Raw genomic sequence first — 27,453 nt, 5'->3', positions numbered from 1 at the left:
CAAAGGTAGCCCCACATAGAGCGCATTGCAGTAGTCCAAGCGGGAGATAACTAGAGCATGCACACCTCTGGCGAGACAGTCCGCGGGCAGGTAGGATCTCAGCCTGCATAAACCGCTTCTGGCACAATGGGACACCATGACGGAAGCCAGAGTGCACTGAAACACCATTTACCTTCCCGCCACAGAGGTACCTACTGTATTGGCCCAAATATAAGCTGCACCTGAATATAAGCCATACCTTTAAAATTCAAGGGGGGGGGGTAGAAAAAAGACAATACCTGAATATAAGCCACTCCCTTAAAATTCTGCAGGCACTCACACCCATTCCGTTTTACCGTATGTCTATTGAGCAGCAATATCGTAAAAGTCAATTTTTGTAAGGTCATGAATTTAAGCCACACTTTAACTTTTCACGGTCCGAATTTTGGAGGAAAGTAAGGCTTATATTCAGGCCAATATGGTATTTATCTACTTCCACTGGCGTGCTTTTGAACTGCTAGGTTGGCAGGAGCTGGGACAGAGCAACTGGAGCTCACCCCGTCGCGGGGATTCGAACTGCCGACCTTCTGATCGGCAAGCCCAAGAGGCTCAGTAGTTTAGACCACAGCGCTACCCACAAGCTAAGCACCAAAACTCACTACATAAATCACTCTTTGGTGCATTCACTATACCTAAAATTAATGAAGAAAAGAATTGGGGGTGGAAAGGTGATAAAACTGTTGCAGGATTGGTGTAGCCATCAGTCTGGAAAGCAGAGAAGTACTGCTCATTAAAGATTTTCCATTCCGAAGAAAGGAAAGTGCTTTGAGGTTTATTCTTGTAATGTTTATACAGTGTGCATCACTTAGTGCACAAAATCCACTGTGAGTTTCTGGTGAACACCGCAGGCAAAAAAACACAGTATCACAATGCCACATTTATAGCAGTTGAAAGGTTTTCAGAAAGGACTTGTGCCCAGAAGGTTTACTGCAAACTATTATCTAATCCACTTTCATGCATCAAATTACTTAAAGATTTACAGTGGGCACCTCTTGCTGAAAAGCTTTCTGGTAAATCTGTTGAGAGAGCTCTGTTGCATCCACAAGGTTCAGGGTCAACAATGCATTAACAACAGCAAAGTATTCAGTGACTGGCTAACTTGTTCCCAAACAAACTATTTTATTCATGTGTTTTAACTTCAGGAAGCAATTAATCGTTGCCACAAAGGTAGCATGCACCTCTGGAAGGGAAGAAATGGAGGCAGACAGGAGAGATACACATCCATCACTTTGGCCTAGGAGTGAGCAAAAAGAACAGAGAGATTTGGAAAGGGCTTCTTCTAAAAAATTACATTATTCACAGTTTATCCCTATACATCCTTAGAAGAAAGACCAACTGAGTTCAGCGAGACTTACTCTGAAATGAGTGTGCATAGGATCAGTGGCGTAGCGTGGGGGGTGCAGGGGGGCCCAGCCGCACCGGGCGCAACATCTGGGGGGGGCGCTCGCACTCGCAGCTCTCTGCCCCCACCTGACTCACTCACTCTCTCTCACTGCAGTGCTGGCTGTGCGAATCCGAGCCGAGCTGCCGGGTCGCCACCCACTGTGGAGGGGAGGGTGCCAGGCATGCGGTGCAGTGCGGAGAGAGAGAGCGAGGGACTATCTGGGGAGGGACAGTGCAGCGGGGGGGCGCAAATTACTTGCCTTGCCCCGGGTTAGGGGGCGCAAATTACTTGCCTTGCCCCGGGTGCTGACAACCCACGCTACGCCACTGCATAGGATTGCAACCAGGATGTGGAAGCAAGTTGGCATCTGTTCAAAGGTTATGACAATTTTTTATCTCATTAGCCATTACACATCACCCCAGCCCACAGGTTGTGTTTCTCCAATTAAACAAATTAAGAAACTGAGAGGATGCAACTGGTCACCTCATACAAGGTGCAGACCCTACTCAGCTACAATTGTGGAAGGAGAGCTTGAAAGCAGGCCTTCTTAGGTAAAAAGGTAAAGGTAAAGGACCCCTGGATGGTTAAGTCCAGTCAAAGGCAACTATGGGGTTACGGCCCTCATCTCACTTCAGGCCAAGGGAGCCGGCATTTGTCCACAGACAGCATGACTAAACCTCTTCTGGTGCAACAGAACAAAACCAGAGCGCACAGAAACGCCGTTTACCTTCCCGCTGCAGCGATACCTATTTATCTACTTGCCCTGGTGTGCTTTCGAACTGCTAGGTGGGCAGGAGCTGGGACAGAGCAACGGGAGCTCACCCTGTCGTGGGGATTCGAACTGCCAACCTTCTGATCGGCATGCCCAAGAGGCTCAGTGGTTTAGACCCATAGCACCACCCATGACCCTTCTTAAGAGTGCATTCAACACACTGTGTGCTAGCAATGAGCAACCTGAAGTGTGTATCACACTGGAAATATATCAACAAGTGGAAAATCACAGCTAATATATTGATGGATGACCTTCATCATAAAATACCCAGGGTGATTGAAGTACCGTATTTTTCGCCCCATAGGACGCACCGGCCCATAGGATGCACCTAGTTTTTTGGAGGGGAAATAAAGAAAAAAAATTATTTTCCCCCCCCCCAGGTGCGGGGCTGGGGCGGGGGAAGCCCGAGCTTCCCCCGACCCCAGCCCCCAGAACAGGCTGCTATCCACAAGCCGTGGGAGAGCTCTGCAAAGTCGCGCAGCTCTCCCACGGCTAGCGGAGGACTGCACGAAGCCCGAAGCTTGGGGCGTGCTGAGCTCAGTGCACCCCAAGCTTCTGGGTGCAGGCAAGCTCTCTGCTAGCCGTGGGAGAGCTGCATCTCCTACGGCTAGCGGATAGCTTCCTGAAGCCTGGAGAGTGAGAGGGGTCGGTGTGCACCAACACCCCTCGCTCTCCAGACTTCAGCGAAAGCCTGTATTCGCCCCATAGGACGCACACACATTTCCCCTTCATTTTTGGAGGGGGAAAAAGTGCGTCCTATAGGGTGAAAAATACGGTAGATTAAGTTAAATAGGCTGAATCTGAATCCAGAATTGACTGAAGTCCTATTCTGGTGTTCAACACCCACATAACATGAGGGAGAGCAGAAATGTCCTGACAGGCCCTGCCCCTTCCATCTTTTCAGGATTCAGATCCGGCCTGTTCAGACTCTATTTGATTGAGGCCTGCACAATTTGGGTTTAGAACTCAGATTTCTCCTAAGGGTGTAGTACTGGTAAAGGTAAAGGGACCCCTGACCACTAGGTCCAGTCACGACCGACTCTGGGGTTGCAGCACTCATCTCGCTTTACTGGCCGAGGGAGCCGGCGTGCAGCTTCCAGGTCATGTGGCCAGCATGACTAAGCAACTTTTCGCAAACCACAGCGATTCACGGAAATGCCGTTTACCTTCCCGCCGGAGCGGTACCTATTTATCTACTTGCACTTTGACATGCTTTCGAACTGCTAGGTGGGCAGGAGCCGGTACTGAGCAATGGAAGCTCACCCCATCGCGGGGATTTGAACCGCCGACCTTCCGATCAGCAAGCCAAGAGGCTCTTTGGTTTAACCCACAGCGCTACCCGCGTCCCTCAAGGGTGTAATAAATGGCATATAAAGCCAGGTGTTTTCAACCATGAGATGTTAGAGAATACTGTCACTATCACAAGTATTTTTGACAGAAGGGACCACGGCTCACCAAATAACGCCCGCATGTGTGCATGCAATTGCACGCAGAATATCATTGTGCCATCAGACATTCCTTGAAGAGATCTTTCTTCATTCTCGAAGTGAACTGCACTTTCTTAGAGCTCCCTAACTCTGCCGGCCAGCCTCTCTCCCATTACTTCCTCCGTCCATCTGTCTCTATGATACAAGCCCTCATCGAGCAACCATTTGTGGCTTCCCTGCAGGTAATGTGTGGGTGTACGATAAAAACTCTTTCCTTTCTTTCTGGTTAACCAGCGTTCTCAGGGCCAGATTCAGAAACAAGCCCGGTCCTAATAGTCCAACGTATAAGCATTTTAAAGCGTCATTAAACTTTTAAGCCGGTCCGTCGAGATCGTCCCGTAAGCTTCTAATTATTATGGATGGAAGCGGGGAAAGAGAGCTTTTACCTGAGCTTGTCTTAAGTAGATTTGCCCCCTAATGGTTTTCATACCATTGCACCGTGTCCATGTTGCTGCTTGAAAGGACGTCTCCATTTCATATGCCCGCCCCCCAAGCTCTTTAACTGTCAGCGGAGAATTCAAAAGATATAAATAATTAAATCTTTTCTCTCTTCCCCCAAGCGGTGAGTATTCTTAGTATTCCTATCAGCCGAACAGCTTTGCACTGCAGAGTAAAATAAAGAAGTTAAGTTGCATCTGCGAGGTGTTGGGGAGTTTTACAGACATGCAACTCTGCGAGAAGGTAAGAAAAAAGCCTAGCGTTCTAGGCAGGGTGATCACACGCCCTGCTTTGTAGAAGACGGTCCTCTATTTGACAAAGTCCTGTATCTTTTCCAAGACAGATTTAAACCTAAAGCACCAAAGGATGGCAGCAGGCGAGCAGGTCAGCTGACCACAGCTTTTCCCAGCTAAGATGAGATGGATTGCATTTTTAGTTAAATTATGGCAATTGTTTCAACATATGCATTTATTCAGACAAAAGGATTCAGGGAACCCCCACCCACACAAAGAGTCTTCAGAGAGAAAAACGAAAGCAAGTAACGCACAAAACTATTGGAGGTGGGTGCAATTTGGATCATGGCAGCAGTCCCGGAACAACGGAACCTTTAAACCACACGCGCACACACAAAATTCCCTGGAACAAACCCATACCCCCAAAGCTTCTATCAGTGCTACTTAGGAGGAAAATCAGCTAACCCTTATTGTACTTGCCTACAGTTTGTGCACATTGAGCAGCTAACAGCCCACACCCAAGGCAATCCTATGATCAACCAGCCATAAAAAAAGCAGCCCGACGTTCTTCAAAATTATTTGAAATTTAGGAGATAAAAAGTGGCCATACAATCATAGAATTGTAGAGCTGGAAAGAGTCCCAGGAGTCCACCCCCCTGCGATGCATCTAAACCACTGAGTCTCTTGGGCTTGCCAATCGCAAGGTCAGCGGTTCGAATCCCTGCAACGGAGTGAGCTTCCTTTGCTCCGTCCCAGCTCCTGCCAACCTAGCAGTTTGAAAGCATGCCAGTGCAAGTAGATAAATAGGTACCGCTCCAGTAAATTTCGTTTCCGTGCGCTCTGGTTTCCGTCATTGTGTTCCATTGTACCAGAAGCGGTTTAGTCCTGCTGGCCACATGACCCGGAAAGCTGTCTGTGGACGAACGCCGGCTCCCTCAGCCTGAAAGCAAGATGAGTGCCATAACCCCTTAGTTGCCTTTGACTGGACTTAACCGTTCAGGGCTCCTTTACCTCTTTACCTTCATCAGGCAACAGTGGCTGGTTTTGACCAGAGAGGTCTGGCTGCTTTTGGAGACAAGTATTGCTCAGCTGGGGGACGCGGGTGGCGGTGTGATCTAAACCACAGAGCCTAGGGCTTGCCGATCGGAAGGTCAGCAGTTCAAATCCCCACGACGGGGTGAGCTCCTGTTGCTTGGTCCCAGCTCCTGCCCACCTAGCAGTTTGAAAGCACATCAAAGTGCAAGTAGATAAATAGATACCACTCCGGCAGGAAGGTAAACGGCATTTCCATGCGCTACTCTGGTTCGCCAGAAGCAGCTTTGTCATGCTGGCCACATGACCCGGAAGCTGTCTGCGGACAAACGCCGGCTCCCTCGGCCTATAGAGTGAGATGAGCGCACAACCCCAGAGTCGTCCGCGACTGGACCTAATGGTCAGGGGTACCTTTACCTTTACCTATTGCTCAGCTGAGAGGATTTATGGTCCTGCTTCTTCAGTAAATGTGGGTGTAGCACTCTGGAGCGAGCTTCTCCCATGGGAGGAAACAGACAGACAGGCTTGATTTTCATGGCTATCACTGAGGGTGAGGGAGAAGGGTTAGGGACAGTGGGAAGAGGAATGATGGCTCTGTTCAAAGCGATTTGTTCCGCTGTCAACAAGAGAAAGCTCTCCCTAAGAGTAGCATTAGGAGACAGAGCCCACAGGGGGAAGACTGGGACAGACAGTGTATAGTCAACCATGACAGGTCAGCAGCTGGGCAGAATCAATACAGGGCCCTGAAGGACTGCAAGAGTACAATTAGTGTCTTGGGGACAGGCAGCAGACACGATAAGCTCATCTAGGAATTTGTGCCTTAAAAGTTGCACAGTGACAACCGACAGAGGAACCCAGCAAACCCTTCTCAGAAGAGCACGAAGGAGGATCGATTAGCATACTGAACAGCTCAAGCAAACGCTGTTCTTTCCCCATCAAACTAGTAGCAATCTGCTTTTTCAACTCCAGTAACAAAAGAGAAGAAACAGAGAGAGTGGGAGAAGGAACCGTGGCATATATTCAAAACATCAACTGGCTGTAGAATGATTTTGTAATGCTACCCATATGATATGACTTAATATCACCATATAATATTATAACAGAAGTTTTCCTGAGCAACTAAAATTCACAAAGTGGTGAGTAAGCTCTCAGTTCACCACATCCCTTCTTCAGGGAGGAGGTTAAACAAACCAAAGAGCAAAAAGGAAGGGAGGAGAGAAAAAAGAAACTCTTTCTTGGCGTGATGAAAACCTTCGTTTTCAGTCTATAGCAATCTTAAAATGGGAAGAGGATTTTTGCTGAATTCCTAAAACTGGATCATCTGTGCCTGGTGCAAAAAGATCTCAAGAGTCACCTAGAAACGCATGAGGTCAGTTCGTATTCAGGTATGAATTCACCTGATCTGCCTCTTCTGGAATATAATGTACATCAGAACATCCTTGTCTCTCAGTTCCACACACTGGCAGGTGCGTGGTAGGCCTCTTCCATAGACTGCCTTTTAAAAATTATTTCCCTTCTTGTTTTATAAGTACAGTGGTACCTCGGGTTAATAACTTAATTCGTTCTGGAGGTCCGTTCTTAACCTGAAACTGTTCTTAACCTGAGGTACCACTTTAGCTAATGGGGCTTCCCGCTGCTGCCTCGCCGCCGCCACCGTGTGATTTCTGTTCTCATCCTGAAGCAAAGTTCTTAACCCGAGGTACTATTTCTGGGCTAGCGGAGTCTGTAACCTGAAGCGTATGTAACCTGAAGCGTCTGTAACCTGAGGTACCACTGTAATAGCTATTCCAGGCAGCTAGAATGCCCAACTGCCACCACAAGTGAGGCATTCATAATGGGGTGCAGATGCTTGTGTGAGTGGCAGTATATCATGGGCCCATTGAGTAGCCATCTTTTCCCCCACTACACTTATGGGGAGGTTCCCTTGTCAGAGTCCTGTATAAAGCATCGGCACACATCTGAAAGACATGTGCATGCATATCATCAGAGTCAGCAAAAGCAGAATTGTGTAGGAATTGTAGCATCAAGCATTTTATTATTTACAGCAAAAGAAACATGGCTTGTTGTGTGAGCTGCGTCTCACACACATCCTCTCTCACTGGACAGAGAGAACAAAGAAGAGTTTGGATTTGATATCCCGCTTTATCACTACCCTAAAAAGGTAAAGGTAAAGGACCCCTGACTGTTAAGTCCAGTCGCAGACGACTCTGGGGTTGCGGCGCTCACCTCGCTTTACAGGCTGAAGGAGCCGCTGTTTGTCCACAGACAGTTTTTCCAGCCAGCATGTGGCCAGCATGACTAAGCCGCTTCTGGTGCAACGGAACACCGAAACCAGAGCAGCGCACGGAAACACCGTTTGCCTTCCTGCTGGTAAAGACAAAGGTAAAGGGACCCCTGACCATTAGGTCCAGTCGTGACCGACTCTGGGGTTGCGGCGCTCATCTCGCTTTATTGGCCAAGGGAGTCGGCATACAGCTTCCAGGTTATGTGGCCAGCATGACTAAACCACTTCTGGCGAACCAGAGCAGCACATGGAAACGCCATTTACCTTCCCACCAGAGCGGTACCTATTTATCTACTTGCACTGGTGTGCTTTCAAACTGCTAGGTTGGCAGGAGCAGGGACCGAGCAACGGGAGCTCATCGCAGGGATTCGAACCGCCGACCTTCCGATCGGCAAGCCCAAGAGGCTCAGAGGTTTAGACCACACTGCCACCCGCGTCCCTTATCACTACCCTAAGGAGTCTCAAAGCGGCTAACATTCTCCTTTCCCTTCCTCACCCACAACAAACATTCTGTGAAGTGAATGGGGCTGAGAGACTTCAGAGAACTGTGACTGGCCCAGGGTCACCCAGCAGCTGCATGTGGAGGAACAGGGAATCAAACCCGGTTCACCAGATTACGAGTCCACTGCTCCTAACCACTACACCACGCTGGCTCTCGCAAAGAGCGGAAGTTGTCAGCTTGACTTCGGCTATCACACACAGTGTAAGAAATGTGATCATCCGATCACGTGGCTCTCTGCAATAGTAGCAGTGAAAATACTGACATCACTGTCCCTAGATGAGACAGTACGTTATCATGACCTGCCACTCCCAGGGGCATTTGCAGCCAGTTTTGAACACACATACATACCAGCTGGGCACTCCAGCCACCTGGAGCAGCTATCATCTGTAAAGCATGAGCAGGGAGGAGAAAAAGAGAGAATATCAGACTCTGGGGCTTAATATTGCCCTAAAAGCCTTTCCATTTGCTCATAACCCTGCATGGCACCTTTAACCAATTCAGACTGCAATACTGTACATCTGTATGCCATGGAAATAAGTGGGGGATTACCAATGAGTAATGAACAGTTAAGGACGTGGGTGGCGCTGTGGTCTAAACCACTGAGCCTCTTGGCCTTGCCGATCAGAAGGTTGGCGGTTTGATTCCCCGCGACAGGGTGAGCTCCCATTGCTCGGTCCCTGCTCCTGCCAGCCTAGCAGTTCAAAAGCACGTCAAAGTGCAAGTAGATAAATAGGTACCGCTCCGGCGGGAAGGTAAACAGTGTTTCTGTGCACGGCTCTGGTTTCGCCAGAAGGGGCTTAGTCATGCTGGCCACAGGACCCGCAAAAACTGTCTGCGGACAAACTCCGGCTCCCTCGGCCAGTAAAGTGAGATGAGCGCCGCAACCCCAGAGTCGTTCGCGACTGGACTGTCAGGGGTCCTTTACCTTTACCTTTAATGAATAGCTATTGTGATATGAACTTGCACCAGCAATTGTGACAGCAGGCAAGGCAAGACACGGTTGAATGTTAATAAAATGGCAGTGTTTAAGGACCTGCAACTTCTTTGCAAAGGAGGAGCAAAGGCAGAGAACCCCAACAGGTGGAGGGGGGCAGCCACACAACCTTTCTCCCAGCAGAGAAGCAAGGGACCCCTTCTGAAACAAAGAACTAAACTTTTAGTTTAGTTAAGTGCTATATATGCAATATCAACTAGGCAGTTGCTAACTCCAATACTTGGGTGCCCACCGTATATTTGCAAAGGAGGAGGATGGGGAGATGATCAGAACCTGGAGTTGCCCCCATAACCTCCTAGCAGTCCTGTTCTTGGTCCAGATGCCACTGGACTTTTCTGTAGAACTCAGCAATACTAGAAGCAATAAAAGGACTCTAGGTAGCAACAGACAATTATCCTTCAGAGAGCTGTAGGTGGTATGATTGAGTCATCATCGCCTGTGGTGCATAAACTCCTTCATTTTGTCTCTGGTTAAACAAAAGCTGTTTGACCTGAGGTGATACAGTGGTACCTCTGGATACAAACAGGATCCGTTCCAGAGCCCCGTTCGCATCCTGAAGTAAACGTAAGACGCGACTGTGCCTCTGCATGTGCGCGGGTTGAGTTTCACCGCTTCTGCAAATGCGCGTGACATCATTTTGAGCATCTGCAGTGCATCTACAGTGGAACCTCGGTTTTTGAACGTCTCAGAAATCAAAAGTTTTGGCTTTCGAATGCAGAAAACCCGGAAGTAATTGCTTCGGTTTTCAAACACTTTTCAGAAGCCGAATGTGCCACGCGACTTCCGTATTGAGTTTTCTGGACGTAAATGTTTCCGGAAATGCCTGCTTTGGTTTCCGAACGTTTTGGAAGTTGAATGGTCTTCCGGAACAGATTATGTTCGGAAACCGAGGTTCTACTGTACTGGGATAAATAGGCAGCTTGTTGTAACTTCTTCAACACTCTTCAAAAGAAAAAGGGGAGAGAAAGAACCTATTGATTCCCCCCCCCCCCACACACACACAACCTAGCTGTAGATTAGTACGTCACAACTATACCATCCAAAACCACTCTCAGCTTAAGTCCTAGCTGAGTCCTATGCCTGTCAACATGGGACACAGCTCAGGTGTTTGCTTGGCCTGTCTGCCTCATCCATGGGAGTAAAGCCAAACACTGAGGCTGCCAAATATCCACCATCTCTGCTCCTTCCTATACAATGATAATTGCTAGACACAAATCTAATCAGGGATGAACTGAATGGCGGGAATCCAGGTCTATTCTTTGCTCTTTCTAAAATAGAATTCTTAAACTGGGTGAGAGCAGCTCGCATTCCGTATGCCCTTCAACCAAATGATTTAGAAGCCTGTAACTCCATCCAGAAGGGACGCGGGTGGCGCTGTGAGTTAAACCACAGAGCCTTAGGCTTGCCGATCAGAAGGTCGGCAGTTCGAATCCCTGCGACGGGGTGAGCTCCCGTTGCTCGGTCCCTGCTCCTGCCAACCTACCAGTTCGAAAGCAAAAGTGCAAGTAGATAAATAGGTAACGCTCCAGCGGGAAGGTAAACGGCGTTTCCATGCGCTGCTGTGGTTCGCCAGAAGCGGCTTAGTCATGCTGGTCACATGACCTGGAAGCTGTACGCCAGCTCCCTCAGCGAGATGAGCGCCAGAACCCCAGAGTCGGCCATGACTGGACCTAATGGTCAGGGGTCCTTTTACATTTACCTTTAACTCCATCCAGATTTTTGGAGGGCCTTGAGGGACAGAACTTCACTGAGCCCCTTAAGGCAGTGCCCCTTTTTCTGCTAAGCTCTTTCCCTACTTGACGCCTCCCACTTCTTTCTAACCCCGCCTCTTCTCTCTTTAGCCCCTCCCCTTCTCCTCTATAGCCATCAAATCTTTCCCACCTTGGTCCCTCTTGAATTATACACAAGTCTTGCCCAGCACGACTGCTCCTTATTGCCAAAGAAAAACAATATGAGCATTTAGACTTTGCTGGCTGCCTCTTTGCAATGTTTTGTAAAAAGATATTAAGTGGGAAATGCACAAATCAACCGCAGGCATTCAGAATAACTGACAACTGGCAAAAACGGAAGTTTGGTGTGTTTTTTCTAGAATAAGAAAAGAACTAAAAGTGGCTAGGAAAGTATTATCCAGTACATTTGAGGATTGTGGACTGGCCTTCCCATGTATAAATGTGAATGATCAGGCCGCCATGTTGATGATTTTGAAAAACTGGTTCCAGACAGACAGATCCTCAGCACTGGCATTGAACACAATCAGACAAAGAAATAATTAAATCAAATCCCTGCACTGAAACATTGTTCAGTATTTGGAATGAAATTAAAAGGAATCTAACTGTTAAAAAAAAAAATACAATAAGGAAATGGAACAAGGAAATTTAATGGGTAATCTTTAACTTCTCTCTAATCATGGACTAATGGGACTAAGAAAGCTATTCAGAGACGGCATCTCTAAAACATTTCATTTAACAATGCAACCGGCTTTCCCACAACTTTCAGTGTTAAAGATAAAGAACATAGCCCATACTCTGGTCACAAAACACACCCCTCTTTGGGGAACAGCATAATTTGAAAATCTGACGTTAAAAGATAATTTGCGCACACACACAAAAATAAAATATGCAAAATTGCTACAAATATCAGGTTACATACCTAAGATCCTGAGATCAAGAAGTAATGGATGCTCTGAGATATTAAAGTCTGGTTGGTAACCTATATCTATTCAAAGCCTTAAACATGTACCGTATTTTTTGCTCTATATGACACACTTTTTCCCTCCTAAAAAGTAAGGGGAAATGTGTGTGCGTCTTATGGAGCGAATGCAGGCTGCGCAGCTATCCCAGAAGTCAGAACAGCAAGAGGGATTGCTGCTTTCGCTGCGCAGCGATCCCTCTTGCTGTTCTGGCTTCTGAGATTCAGAATATTTTTTTTCTTGTTTTCCTCCTCCAAAAACTAGGTGCGTCTTTTGGTCTGGTGCGTCTTATAGAGCGAAAAATACGGTAGGTTCCTAGGAAAGGCAAAGAGCAGAAATACCGTATTTTTCTTTTTTTCTAATCTTTATTGGTTTAAAATTCAGACATAAAATATCATTTACAGCAGAAACAAAGAAGAAAAAGGAAAGAAAAAAGAGTCAAGATAAAGAGAGAAAAGAAAAAACTATATACGAAAACAAACTGCAACTTATCAAATAAAAAAATTGGATATAAAACTTCCAGTTGTTCTCATTATACTGTTTATACTGTCATTGTTTTCTCGCACAGCGTTACGTTATATCATTTTTTTTTTCATATAATCCAACAAAATATTTATTACTTTTTTTACTTACTTATCATTCAAGTTCTGCTAGTATGGTATTATTTGTACAGTATAGTCTTAAATATTTCTTAAATATTCTCCATTCTCCATATACTTTCTGATTTAAAGCTCCTCTAACTCTTCCCATCAGTTTTGCTAGTTGCAAATACTGTATCGTAAGTGTCTGCCGCTCTGTTATTGTTGGTGTTGTTTCACTTTTCCAGTTTCTCGCCACGAGTATTCTAGCTGCCGTAATTGCATACACGAAATACCGTATTTTTCCATTTATAAGACTAATTTCCCCCCCCTAAAAAATAAGGTCAAAAATCAGGGGGCGTCTTATACACGGATACTGCCGAGGGTGGACTGGCGATTGGTTGTTGCCGCCAGCAAGGGGTGCATCTTATACATGGGGGCCTCTTGCAGACAGAAAAATACGGTATATTTCATTTATTTCTCAACAAATCTTGATATAGATAGGAATGATTGAATGAAAGGTTGGAAAAAGGTCCTTGATGCATGAATCTGTGAGGGCTTGTGCATTTGTATGAGTATGAGGTGCAGGGCTTTTTTCCGGCTAGAACTCTCCAGAACTCAGTTCCGGCAGCTCTCAAGTGGGCGCCATTGCCACTCTACGAGAACGAAGGAGGCGTTCATGGTGAGTTCCAGTACCTCTTTTCCTAGAAAAATAGCCCTGATTATGAGTTCTTGTTTACTTGTGAATCCCTTGGGTGTGTGCTTTTGTATTTGTGAGCTTGTGCAAAGTGTTCCCATGTGTTGGCGTGAGGTTTATGGGTGGGTGGGTGTTTGTATGAAGTCCTTGCAGTTTTGTGAAGTGCTTTTCCATATGGGTTTGTGATGAACTGCTCACATCCTTGGTTTATTAGATTAAAGCCAGAAAGAAGATGCAGTGTCCTTCAGTGAAAGAATGGTGTCGGGACATGGATGCCTTCAATCTTCTGGTTTACTTGTTCTGTTTTAATTCATTGTATTCTGTGCAGGCACTGAGTTAAAAAAAACAAAACTTGGTCAATCTTTCATCCAACGCATAGCTGTCAACCGACCCTTATTTGGTGGGACAGTCCCTTATCCCAGCGCTGTGTGCCGCTGCTATCCCTTATTGATGATGTCCCTTAAATTTCCCCGGTTTCAAAGGAAGCAGCTCCTCTCCCTCCCTCCCTGCCGGCCAGGGAGGAGGGAGGCTCCAACTGTGTTGCTTGGCTGTGTTGATCACCCAATAAGGAGTCTAAGAACGACTGGGGGGTGGAGCTTGCATGCTTTGTGCTGATCAAATCAGCCGCATTGCCAGGGGACTCGCCTTTGCTCAGCGCTTCCCAGCGGAGAGGTGACGGTGGTTTTCCTTGCTGCATCCCCTTTGCCGGGTTGCTGCGCTGTGGGAACCACCGCTTGAGGCTACGTTTGGCTGCTGGTTGACTAAAATCCCTTATTTTGGCTGCTGATCCGTTATTTTCAAGGCTGCTGGTCCCTTATTTTCAAATCTGTAAGTTGACAGCTTTGATCCAAAGAGCATTCAGAACTGAACCAACAATTGACTAAACCGGAACTCAGATACTGCTCTTTACCGTCACAAGGGCTCTAGGACAGCATGCTTCATATCATCTGGAACCTTAGCTACAAGTGACTAAAACTTACAAATGTGGTTTTTATTTTATTCCCCCCCCCCCCCAGTAAAATGGAAGCCTGAGTAAATGATTGTGATTGCGGTTTTGTAAAAGCAGTTCTCGGAAAAGCAGTCACAGCTGTCATTTTTGATCTTCAAGTTGGTACCCAAACTTCATTCCCGCTCACACAAAAACCGACCGCGATGAAACACAGCCCTGTTCCATCTTCGTTTCTTCTGCTGCGAAACGTAAGCGCTGTCAGTGGAGGGTTTGATCGAACAATGTTGGCAAAGTCACACTGCACTGCAATGGAATCATTCGTTTATCATGAAACAACATATTACATTTCCCAAACCGCTTCTTTGGCAGTTAGCCAGCTGAACTCAACAGTAGAGCAGCTCCAAAGTATTTGGTGCAAGAACTGCAGACGGTGCCAGTCCAACGACAGGCAAAGAGGCAGCTGTTTCAAGAGCTCAATGTTGGCCGCCATTAACAAAGTGGCAGCTCCCCATCAAAGTGATCACCCAAAGGGTTCATAGCAGTCTATTTTTTTAATTTTATATACAGTGGTACCTTGGTTCTCAGGGATGCGGGTGGCGCTGTGAGTTAAACCACAGAGCCTAGGACTTGCCGATCAGAAGGTAGGCAGTTCGAATCCCCGTGACGGGGTGAGCTCCCATTGCTCGGTCCCAGCTCCTGCCAACCTAGCAGTTCGAAAGTACGTCAAAGTCCAAGTAGATAAATAGGTACTGCTCCAGCGGGAAGGTAAACAGCATTTCCGTGCGCTGCTCTGATTCGCCAGAAGCGGCTTAGTCGTGCTGGCCACATGACCCGGAAGCTGTACACCGGCTCCCTTGGCCAATAAAGCGAGACGAGCGCCGCAACCCCAGAGTCAGTCACGACTGGACCTAATGGTCAGGGGTCCCTTTAGCTTTACCTTTTTACCTTTGTTCTCAAACTTTATTCATTCTGGAAGTCCGTTCCAAAACCAAAGCATTCCAAAACCAAGGCGTGTTTTCCCATAGAAAGTAATGCAAAATGGATTAATCCTTTAAGACTTTTAAAAACAACCCCTAAAACAGCAATTTAACATGAATTTTACTATCTAACGAAACCATTGATCCATAAAATGAAAGCAATAATCAATGTACTGTACTATGAAACATGATCCAGCCAAAGCTGAGGACTTTCATATAACATTGATTTCAATGGGCGTACCAAACATGACTTTTAATATGCTGCATTGAAATTGGTGGGACTTTTTTTTTAAAAAAGGCTTAACTTCAGCATAATTTGTATTTATTTATTAGTTAATGCTTAGCGTTGTTTATTTCTGGTCTATGTTATTCTTGCGTGTGTTCATGGCTAAGCCCATTTCATTCTCTTTTCGTATTAATCTGCAAGGTTTTCTGTTTTGTTTTTTTAAAAAAGAAATCAGTTTAAATGCCATTTAAACACAGACTTTTCAACCTATATTGCCCTAAATTTGCCATATAATTTCTCTGTGTCTGCATTTTTAAAGGCACTTTATCCTAAAATATACATTTTTAAAAGCAGCTTTTAAAAAGGTTAACATTTTATTGATTTGTTAGCAAAAAAAACCAAAAAAAAGTACAAACATAACAAAAAGAAAGTAACCAAAAAAAAGCTGAAATTCAAACCATGAAGTGACACTGCTTGGAAGGACAAAAATACAAAGATACAGCCCAGTTCCAAAGGGATAAAAGCAAATATTCCCTTTACAAATGATACAGATATATAAAAATAAAAGTACGCCCTGCCTTTATTGAGAAAAAGGGTTCTATATAGTCTTAAATATGGGACGCGGGTGGCGCTGTGGGTAAAAGCCTCAGCGCCTAGGGCTTACTGATCGAAAGGTCGGCGGTTCGAATCCCCGTGGCGGGGTGCGCTCCCGTTGCTCGGTCCCAGCGCCTGCCAACCTAGCAGTTCGAAAGCACGTCAAACTGCAAGTAGATAAATAGGGACCGCTTACTGGCGGGAAGGTAAACGCCGTTTCCGTGTGCGGCTCTGGCTCGCCAGAGCAGCAATGTCACGCTGGCCACGTGACCCGGAAGTGTCTCCGGACAGCACTGGCCCCCGGCCTCTTGAGTGAGATGGGCACACAACCCTAGAGTCTGTCAAGACTGGCCCGTATGGGCAGGGGTACCTTTACCTTTAGTCTTAAATAAGCCAGCCATTTGCATATACCGGTGTGACCATGTGCCTCGATATATGAGAAATAAAATCATGCAGTATAGGTCATTTGAGCTCTGCCCTTTAGATACTTTTAGTATATGAGGTGTTTTTTTCAAGGAGGGCCGTAAACCAAACCCTGTTATGCCAGCAATCCAAGCAGCTTTCTGAGTGAAGAACTGCATTGCACAATATGGAGAAGTTTGAAATCTGAAAGATACCTATGTTTCCAACCAGGAGGCCAGCTCAAAGTGGAATTTGGCAAGAACCAATATTTTGAGCATCCCTACAATAGTTGCTTTAATATTTAATTCTGTGGCCTGTGTAATTAATTTCAGCTCAACTGCTTCGTTCAATCTGGCATGTAGCCTTTATCTAACTCTTGTGCAAATGAATATGCTGTCTTCTATTACCTTTGCACTGTTTATATCCCATATCGTCTAAACCATTGTAACCAAATCTGTCTCGTGGAAGGAACCAAAACTAAAATCCGAAAGTTGCTATGAACTAGTTATCTAAACTATACAGCTGAGTCATTAGCAAAGAAACCAAAGGCGACAGAAATCAAAGACCCTTGGGCTGCCTCTGTGACTCAAATGACACGCAATCTTAATCCCCACCAACAGAACTTAATTTTCATTTTTCCTATCTAAAGAAGACACCAGGCTGCAGTCTCCTGCTCCTCAGCCAGCCTTTGCTGTTTCAGCCATCACCATGTAAAATAAAACAGTAATTACAACAAACAGAACATTCACAACAGCAGTTAAATCTAATCTGTTTGCAATACTGCTCAGAAGGCAGAAAAGTGGTTCAAACTTTAGAAGACGCCAAGTCGAATCTTGCCACTGTTAAGAGAGCCAAGAAGCCAGGAGAATATCAACATGGTTTCACCCTGAATAAACTTCATTCATCAGATTATTGCTTGTGTTTTTGTGAAGTAGTTCCCATTCTTATCACATCCCGCACACCCCTTTGCTTAATGGGTGGTAAATGGGCACATTAGTAATAGCGGTTGAATATAATAATAATAATAATTTAGTATTTGTACCCTGCCCATCTGGCTGGGTTTCCCCAGCCACTCTGGGCGGCTTCCAACAAAGATTAAAAATACATTAAAATGTCACACATTAAAAACTTCCCTGAACAAGGCTGCCTTGAAAGAACAATCCAAGAAGAGTGGTCCCAAAACAGCTTCACGGTCACAATTGTAAACCTGTTTAATTCTCATGAACGCGATAGGAAAGCCCGTTGGAACAGAACGTTTTCCCAATTGCTTGAGGGCTAGGTTGTATCTTACTGTAAATATATATATGAGTAAAAGAAGACATAAAGAAAGAAAAGAGGAATACGCTTTCCTTCACTCTAATAACCAATAGCATATAATTAACAACATATCATGGGACAGTGTGGGTATAGGGAGCGCAGGATAAACCCTGCAACTGGAAAACTATAAGGCTTTTGGGAACCCGAGGCAGTTCTACCAGACAATAAGATTATCTGAGGCACAGAGGCGTAGAAAGGTCAGGTGGTACCCAGTGTGGGAAATTTCTTGTCACCCCGCCCCCCCACTGATTTTTTTATTTTTCGCCTGCAAAAATTGTTTTACGTTATTTCATATTTTCTTACAAAGGAATGTGGATTCTGAGCCTCTGATAACAAGAGTAGGTGACTATGGACAGATACTTAAATCTACAGGATGGATTGTGTTTTGGCTTGTGTTATTTTATTTATGTTTACTGTTTATTTATTTAACAAAAATTATTTTTAAAAAACAAAGTGATTTACCAAAACAAAACACAAAACACAAAACAGCACCACAGCAGTAAAATCAAGAAAAATTCACAATCCTACTTTAAAACATACAAAAGCTAAAATGTGAAGATTAAAATTACTCTTCAACTTCCTAAGCATCTAGGTATGCTTGCCTAAAGAAGAATGCTTTTATAACAGGTGCCCGAAAAGAGTCTAGCAAAGGCACGTGCTTTATTGAAATTTCAGCCTTCAGGACGTTAGGAAAATGGCCAAGTAAACAGCTATTTTCGTGGAGGAGGGTCAAGATATTAACTGATATGCATGGAATTTCATATGTAGCTATATAATCCCTAGTGCATTAAGATAAGACCTTTGGAGCAGACATTTTCAAAAAAAGAAGTTTTTAATGTAATTTTTTAGTTTTTTAGTAATTGTTCCTTGATAATTTGTCACCCCCCCCCCCGATGGCACTTGAGGCAGCCCGCCGCCCCACACCCCCTTTCCTACGCCCCTGCTGAGGCAGACCCCTCAGCTAGCAGATTTGGGGCACCTTTGAGGGTGGCAGAATGGAAGAGACAGATCTGACTCACCACTAGAAAGCTGTTGTTTGTTTGTTTGTTTGTTTGTTTGTTTTTGCACAAGCTCTGTAGAAATGGCAGCACTTTCGCAGAGCAGTTGCTCGTTTCAATGAAGTTTCCACAGGAAAACTTTCTGTTGGTATACCGTTCCCCAGATAGTGGAAGCAAAAGTGCCATCTAGATTTTCTGTATCAGATACCAAAATGTCCCAGGTCAGTCGATGGAAGTAATCATAGTGGTATAATTACAGATATGAGATAGGTTAGGGGGTTTTTTTAATTTATTTTTTATGCTGGAAGCCTCCCAGAGTGGCCGGGACAAGCCAGTAAGATGGATTGGGTGCAAATAATAAAATTATTATTTATTATTATTATAGGTTTGTTCTGCAGCCAGTCACCATAACTCAAAATAAATAAATAGTGAGAGTTTAGCCAGAAGCAGGAGAAGAGAAAATTATTCTGTTTTATCATACAGCACAGAAGATTGATCCTGCAATCAAAGTGAAGTTTTCAGACAATGGGAAACAGGCAAAAGGTACAATAGTACATCTTAACAACATTACCCTTTTGTCCAATTATTTGGTTATTTGGTTCATACAGAAGGTACACTGCCTTTCTTTTCCTCACAAGCATTATGCTTTAATTATCACTTGCAAACATATATACCTGCCATGTGACATTTGAAGGCCATGCCTCATGGGCAGAGAATGTCCTTGAGCAACAACTGTCTGTTGCAGTGGCCCTTCAAATGAGTGAACTTTCCCTGCACTCTCAATTCACTGTCTGCATTTCCCAGCACCTGCTCAAGGTCTCTTTGCAATCTGGCCCTGCAAAGAAACTCAGGTCGAGAGAGAACAGAACGAGTAACAGTATAACTCTGGCCCAAGAACATGCCAATTTTCCAGCTACATGGAGCTCATTTGCGAGCCAAATGGAACTAAATCTTCTGCTGCACACACAGCAAAGATATTGACAAATGCTATTTTGAACAACAACAACAACCAGGTATTCACAAAACGTTCATCCATTCTAATACTTCCAAAGGGGTAGTCATGTTACTCCATTGCAGCAAACACAACATAAGAGTATCGTAGGCACCAGGCTTTCCTATGCCAAATAGCAATGGACATAAACTTACACAGAACAGCAGCCCTTTAATGGAGGCAAGCACCCAGAAATTATGAGTGATAGGGTCTCCCTCTACCATGCCCACTGCAAATCCAGCCCTTAATCTAACCAGGGAAACTGCCATTTGGATAAGTCTACAAAAAAAGGGGTACAGGCTGGGTTGCGCTATGTCAGGAGAGGGGAAGAACCCCAAAGCAGGAACAAAATATTTACTAAAAAAAAAAATTTCACGCCGACACAGATGTTATTAATAGCTGTAATTCCATTACAATTAAATGCAAATCGACATTACATATTTATATCAGTTTTATGTCACTTTAATGGTAAGAATGCTCCTGCAAAGAATGCTGAGGGTTGTAGTTTGGCAAGGTGATAAACATTTTCTGTTAGCAATCCCTACATTTCCCTCAGATTCTTTTCGGAGAGGATACCAGGGTTAAATTCAGTGTATGGCACAGAGCTTAATGACAAGCCCTCTGGCTAAGATTTAGAGGCCTTCCTAAGCATTACTTTCTCTCTGTAAAGAAAGTGTTCTGCCACAAAAGTGGCTTCTGGGTTAAAATGGGTTGTTACTCCTTTTAAAAAACAACAACTATCATTTTCTTAGTATGGAAACACAAAGGATTACTGGTGCTACCCCCCTCCTTCTTATTCAACTGCCTGCAATTGCATCTGCTCAGCATCACCAAAACCACCATTGTCTCCTCAGTCTAAACCACTGAGCCTCTTGGCCTTGCCGATCGGAAGGTCGGCGGTTCGAATCCCCGTGATGGGGTGAGCTCCTGTTGCTAGGTCCCTGCTCCTGCCAACCTAGCAGTTCGAAAGCATGTCAAAGTGCAAGTAGATAAATAGGTACCACTCTGGCGGGAAGGTAAACGGTGTTTCCATTCACTGCTCTGGTTCGCCAGAAGCGGCTTAGTCATGCTGGCAACATGACCCGGAAAAACTGTCTGCAGACAAACGCCAGGTCCCTCGGCCAGTAAAGCAAGATGAGCACTTCAACCCCAGAGTCATTCGCGACTGGACTTAACTGCAAGGGGTCCTTTACCTTTACGTGCTTTAAAAGGACAATCTCAGGTTGCCTCCAGGCTGTCAATGTTTTGCAGGAGGGATTCAATTGCATACCAGAAAATTTAGGTTATGCAATTAAAGTGGATTCAAGTGTTCCAGCACAGCACGTCCACTTTTTTTAGAAAGTGCATTTTGTGGTTAAGAAGGGAGTGCGTTAAAAAGTGTGGGGTAGCAGCAATTTGATGGAAATGCATATTCCTTAAAAAAAAAAAAATCAGGATGAATACTCACTGTCATATAACCTCCCCACAAAGAAATAAGAATGTATGCTCAATAAATAGCAGACATCATATAACCTCTGTGTAAACATTGTGCAAGTAAATCAGGGTGAATACCCTGCAAACAGGTAATCTGGAGAAGCCCTAAATCTCTTATTATTACAACCGTTGTGCGCATGGTTTTAGTCAGAGTAAAAAGGTAAAGGTACCCCTGCCCGTACGGGCCAGTCTTGACAGACTCTAGGGTTGTGTGCCCATCTCACTTAAGAGGCCAGGGGCCAGCGCTGTCCGGAGACACTTCCGGGTCACGTGGCCAGCGTGACAAAGCTGTATCTGGCAAGCCAGCGCACCACACGGAAACGCCGTTTACCTTCCCACTAGTAAGCGGTCCCTATTTATCTACTTGCACCCGGGGGTGCTTTCGAACTGCTAGGTTGGCAGGCGCTGGGACCGAACGACGGGAGCGCACCCCGCCGCGGGGATTCGAACCGCCGACCATTCGATTGGCAAGCCCTAGGCGCTGAGGCTTTTACCCACAGCGCCACCCGTGTCTCCTTTAGTCAGAGTAGGCCCATTGAAATAAGTTCATCTAAGCAAGTAAAACTTAGTTGAATACTACCCATTCTTGCCAATCCACATTAACTCCGTAAAGCCATGGGAGAAAACCCAGCGTTCTTGTAGGTGTGTCTGGGCATTCAGTACCGCCAGATGTCTCAACACTATGATATGAGCAAAACACTTCCACAAATCACTGAATGAAACCAGTTAAGGAAATTCTAACACAAACCCTTTCCAAATCAGGACTACAGAATATGATACCAGTTTTGACACAAGCACCCCTATTCTGAAAAACTGCTTTGTTTCTCACAGATAAATCCGTCCTAGAACCATGGGCCTTGGGAGGGCAGCAGTCAGCCTTGGCATAGTTTGAAACTGGGTGCCTCCCTTGTCCCACCCTGTAAAACTCCACTAATGGATGGGTGGATAGGGGCTTTCTGTTTAAAGCACTTAGCTAAGGTGGAAGGTAATTCGACGGATTAATAGAGAACTGCTGTAGAAATAAGTCACTATAGGTAATGGGAACATCCATTTTGGAGGCAGTTCTGGGGGAGGGGGGAATGTGTGAAGATAGTTTCCCCCATCCTCTGCTTGGGGGTTTCCTGGGGGCCTTTGGATGTTGCAGGGTGCTGGACCCACATGACCCAACAGGGCTCTTTTATGGGTTGCAATAAGAGTCAGTTCAACACTGAAGTGAGGAACATAATAGGGCCATCTGACCAGTAGCGCTTTGAAGGAAACAGGAAAGAATGCAGCAATATATATAGGCACCGTTTTAGCTGATCCCTCCCTTTGAGAGTTGCACCCTTGCCTCAATCTGGGCACTCTCCTTCACAGAAGACATGGGTATCACTTAGGTGTGGGAATCAGAAGCTGCATACAGAGGATAACTTGCAGCAAGATCACATGTCTGCAGTGTGAAGCCATGAGCCAAATTGTGACTCCTGTTTATTCTCAAGATGCCCTTAATATGAAAGGGCAGGATTCACCAGCGCTCACTCAAACCGTGGGGTGGGGAGCTGTTATGCCCCCCCCCCTCAGTTTCAGTGAGAGAGATCCAGAGAGTTTTGCCCCATTGTCCTAGAGAAGATTTGCTGAGATGTTGTTGGGTGGGCACCTGTCTATCTGTAACTGCCAAGTTGGTCCTTACTGGGGGCGGGGGACGGGGAACTCCAGCCATGACGAGAAACCTTTTGCTTCCCTCTAAAGCGAGATGCGCCGCCGCGTTCAACCGGGAGCGCGAAGAGGCCCGCAGGATGCCGGCACAGGCCATCCCCCATCACACTCCTGGTCTGCCAGTGGCAGACCAAGCTGTGCCCCGAGTCTAAGACTGCAATCCCGTGTCTCCTGGCAGCCTGACCCTATTCATATCCAAGTCCTCCCGCTGCTTTGGCCCGCCAAGTCTCCTAGGACTGCAGCCTTGAGAGGAAACGCGAGCGCTCCGGGCGCACAGGTCCCGGTGGGTCTGGGCGCCTGGACCCCACTGGCCGCCCGGGTTTCCTCGACTGCAGCCCCGCGCTATCGCTGCGCTTCGCTCGTGGGAACAGGCTCCGAGGCGCCTTCTGGCTCCGACGTGCCTTCCGCTCGCGGGTCTTGGGCCCCGCTGCCCGCCCCGACGGCGCGCACTTACTTCTCGTAGTCGAGGCGGCAGTAGAGTTTCTGGTCGCGGAAGAAGCAGGTGCCTCGCAGGGGATCCTGGCAGGCGGCGCAGCGCACGCAGCGCTCGTGCCACAGGCGCTCGTTGAGGCGCAGCAGGAACCTCTCCGCGATGATGCCGCCGCAGCCCTCGCACACCGAGCGCGCCCGCGCCGGGGCTCCCCCTGCAACGAACGCGAGGGCCATGAGGAACCGTCCCGGGGATCGCCCCATCCCCTCAGCCTCGCCATCCAAGGCGCAACTCAGCCCGACGGCCAAGAAGGCCCCCTGCTCCAGCTGCCGTCCCCATCCCCTCGCGGCGAGCACCGTTTCCTTGCCGCCGGAGCGAGGGAGCTGAAAACTGGCCCCCGCCCCTCCGCCGTCCCCTTTCCCGGCGCGCTGCGGACTGGAGAACAAGGCGCGCAGCTGTTTCGGCACGGGGCGGCTGCGGAGGGCTGCTTAGGCAGGTTCCGCGCGAACGAACTACTCCAGCCGGCGGAAGGGACAGCTCTTGGCAGCCGCCATTCGGGGGCTCAAACCCGTTTTCTCCGACGGGGCGGAGGCGCTTGCGGTTCCTTGGACGCGCCAGGACGCGCTTCCTCCCCACCTCCCGTGCGCCCCTGCCTTAGTTCCATGGAGCCGGACGGGACTCCTGGCTAAGAACGTGCGTTTGGATCGGGCTGTGGCTCGATAGTAAACACCGGCCTGAGGCCAGTCCGAAAAAACAAGGCTATGGCCTTGAGGTGGGAATCTGCGCAGCCCCAAATGGACTTGCGAAGGGGCGCCTTTGCACGCCGATCCCTCTCAAACCACAAGTTTTATTTCGTTTCCTTACATCTCCCAAACTAATCGCGTCCCTTGCAAACCCCGACGGGGATTTCGCTCTCCCTAAAGATGTCTGTTTTCAGTAAGGAGCGAGCTGATTTCTAATGTCCTTTCAAAACGAAGGCGCGAGATCCTGAGCCGCTGTCGAAACGCTCTTTGGTTTAGATGCAAAGCATCCCGCCCGTCATCGTGGCGTTATGAAAAGAAAGTTTATTCTTTAGAAAAATGCAGCTGGATTTTAAACAACAAAAAAGGAGCTCTGTGGTTTTCTTTTTTGTTTGTTTGGTTTTCTTTTTTCTAAGGCTGTGACTAATAAAATCCTATTACACTTGAAGAAAGGAGGCATGATTCTGGCTGAGCGAATGTTTGCCGCCCTCGGGCCAAAGCGAAGCGAAAACGAAAAAGGCCTCGAATTCTAAACGAAAAATTCTTTTAAAATAAGGTGTCTTATTCATATCTGCTTCTCTTTCGAAATACAATGTGAAATATACTTCTGAGACTTGGTCATTTGGTGACTTGAACAAACGATTCAAAGGCGCGCTTCTCCCCGAAGTCCCCTTCCGCCCCTTCCAGGCTGGAAAATATTGGGCACCAGGGGCTGTATATTTGGAAGGGCAAAGACAGAACCAAGATTTTGCTCCCTGGAAGGGACGAAATATTTCAAAATTTATCCATGTTTACTTAGGTACGGAATCGATCTTTCCTGCCTAGAATTTGCGGTCCTGTTATATTACCATTTAGAGATGATTCGTCGAGACAAAAGTTGCTTTTTGTCCTCGGGTGAGACAACCGCATCCCGGGACAATCCCGTGCCACCTGTGGTCGCGATGTTCTCCATCTGCCCACTGCGCGACCCTCGAAACTTGAAACGCGCAACGTCCAGGACAAAGAGGCTTTCATTGCGCGGCGCTGCTGAGTGAGCCGACGGAGAAGATGCGCCGACGACGACGGCAGAGGAACAACTGCCGTGCAGGGTGCGGGCATACAGAAGCGGAGGAAAGAAGTTCTCCGCTATTCCCTTCCAAGAAACGTTATTAGCCCTGGCGCGATGATTATCCGCTCCAGCTCCATGCAGCGTGTACAGAACAAGATTTCTGTACTAGTTATTAACCTCATAGTGGGCTTGGGTAAGTAAACTAATAAAGACATAGATATTGCTATTTGGGCAGGTTCGTTCTTAAATTCTACGGGTGATGGTGAAGATTGCAAGGGGTCCCTTCTCTCTCTCCTTCCTCGCGAAGGCACTTGGGACGCTTATTTTCTTCCCACTACGGAGAAAACCGCTCCCCCCCGCCCTCTTTTCCTCCCACCTAAGACGCACCCCGGAGCTGGTCGTTTGAACCCCGCCGGGCTGGCGAGACTGCAGGCGCCGCCTGCCCTCCGTTTCTTCCTTCGGGATCAAACGAGCAGCTCCCGCGGGACAGAAAGGCAGGCGGAGCAACTCCGGCACCCGAAGGGATCCGGCACGGAAGCAGGGCTCGCTTTGGGAAGGGGCTGCCTCGGCGGCGTTGCGCGGGGAACTTTGGCACTCACCCAGCACCGAGGAGAGGGAGGTCGGCTGCGGCGGAGGCGGCTCGAGCGCGTCGTGCAGAGTCTCCTCCATTTTCAGGCCGTCCAACATGGCCCAGAGAGGCAGGGTGGGCAGGTGCGCCCGCGACTCCGCTTTAAAAAGGGCCGGAGGGGGAAAAGTCAGGGCCAGGACGCTTGGGATCTCCCCCTCCACGCCTCCCGGCAAGCTGGGCCCGCAGCTCCCTCCCGCCGCGCGCAGCTTCTTCCCTCTAGCGGTTGCTGGACGCCCCGAAGGCGCCCGCGGGAACTCGCGGACCCCGCAGCCCGGCAAGCCGCGGAGAGTGGCCGGGTTCCGGGTGCCTCCTTGGCTTCGCGGGCCTCCCGCCTTCTCCGTGCGCGCGGGGCGCACGCGGCAGAAAGCGCTTACCTGGCTGCTGCAGCGGGCCGAGGCTGCCGTCGGAGCCCGGGTTGGGAAGCCCCCTGCGCCCAGCCTTCACAAGGGCGCCACGTCCTTCGCTGCGCTCCGAGGCGGGAGGTGGGCGCCGCCAGCAAGGGGCGGCGGGCGGCCCCCAGCGGCCCGCAGCTCGGCCCGAGGTAGCCGCGGTGCCATCCCCGGCTTGCGGAAGCCGGGCCAGGCGCGCGGGTCTCCTGCAGGTGGGCTCGGCTCGGCTCGGACTGGGCTCTGCCCCCTCCCCGCTGGGCGAGCCCCGCAGTCGGAGGACGGAGGTTTCCTCCCCCCGGTGCGAGGCTCATCCCTGCCCCCCACCTCACCTCAAGCCGGCAAACCCGGCGCTGGAGCAGGACAGGAGCCCGTGCCGCTTGGAGGAGACGCGTTCACACGTCAGGGCGGGGAGGGGTTGTCCTTAGCCGGCCAAAAAGATCGACAGAGGCCCCCAAGTTGAGATGAGGGAGTGACGGAGGGAGGAGGGCAAGGGCGATCTGCAACTTGCAGAAGCCGAAGTATTTCTGAGACCGACGTCGCAAGGCGACGTATTGTTTGGAAAAACGCATACTTTGGCTCAACATGGTTAGCGCTATATTTGCTTTGTTGTTACTGCTGTTGCTGCCGCTCCTGGGACGATTCTCATCCGTTCTTCCCTCTAGATTCCGCGGCGCGACCGGGTGGGGCGGCGCTGAGCCGTCGGGGAAGGCAAGAGTTCTTCGCTGTGCGAAGCGCTTTACGCCCGAGGCACGTTTACTCAGGAGTAAATGCTGCTGATTTCAGGGTGCATCGAACGGGAGCCTTAGCTTCGCTGTGACTGTGACCCACAGCCCAGTTAAGGCTACATTGGCTTCGACCCGATCCACGTGCGAAGGAACCGGTATGCGAATACCTCTGCACCAGGGATTCCTGGTTTTGGGGAGACCCAGCCCTAGGCACCCTAATATACGCATCTCGCAGGAGAAGAAGAATCCGTCCTTCCCTCCCAAAGCATGCAAAACACCCAAATAAAGACAAAGAAAGCAGGCAACGTCCGCAGCCCACCGAAAAATCGAGAAACTCCGCCTCAAACCAACAGTGGGGAAAAGTTTAACACTCCTATATCTTTTTAACAGATAAAACGGGGCTTTGGCAAGCACCAAGGGTGCCCGAAGTTGGTATGATGCCACCATGGGCGTAGTCAGGAATTTTGTTGTGGGGGGGGGGGCAGCCAAAGTGGTTGAGCTTTTTTCCCTTTTTTTATCTCTTTTAAATCAAAGTTGTTGGGCAGTTGCCGCAGGAACGTCGACGCAACCGGGTTTCGCGTCAGACCAGGAACTCACACCAGCCTTTATGAGGGCTCATGCATACGATCAAGTTCTACCTTTAAATGCAGTCACGTGTGGATGCGCGCGCCAGGCGCTTTCAGGTCGACTCAGAAGGAAGTCCCATTCATTCCCACAGGGCTTCCTTCGTTCCAAATAAGAG

The 27,453-nt window shown here is 47.8% G+C and overlaps 1 protein-coding gene across 2 annotated transcripts in view; it reads right to left on the bottom strand.

Moving 5' to 3' along the window:
* The window catches only part of LMX1A (LIM homeobox transcription factor 1 alpha), a 79,365-nt gene extending 53,177 nt beyond the window's left edge, over window positions 1-26,188 (bottom strand). Inside the window, exons 1-3 of one of the 2 annotated variants that reach the window (XM_083445368.1) lie at window positions 25,972-26,188; window positions 25,569-25,697; window positions 23,206-23,395 (exon numbers count right to left, since the gene is read on the bottom strand). In XM_083445368.1, coding sequence (XP_083301494.1) covers window positions 23,206-23,395; window positions 25,569-25,656 — 278 coding nt within the window. In that variant the 5' untranslated portion in view covers window positions 25,657-25,697; window positions 25,972-26,188. Of the gene's footprint in view, window positions 1-23,205; window positions 23,396-24,769; window positions 24,988-25,568; window positions 25,698-25,971 lie in introns of those variants that run through there. The other variant, XM_083445367.1, reaches the window with a different exon arrangement.
* Window positions 26,189-27,453: the final 1,265 nt, after the last annotated feature.

This window comes from Podarcis tiliguerta (genome assembly GCF_965153285.1).
Source record: "Podarcis tiliguerta genome assembly, chromosome: 6".
Taxonomy (NCBI): Eukaryota; Metazoa; Chordata; class Lepidosauria; order Squamata; family Lacertidae; genus Podarcis; species Podarcis tiliguerta.
This window is presented reverse-complemented; position numbering and strand designations above follow the sequence as displayed.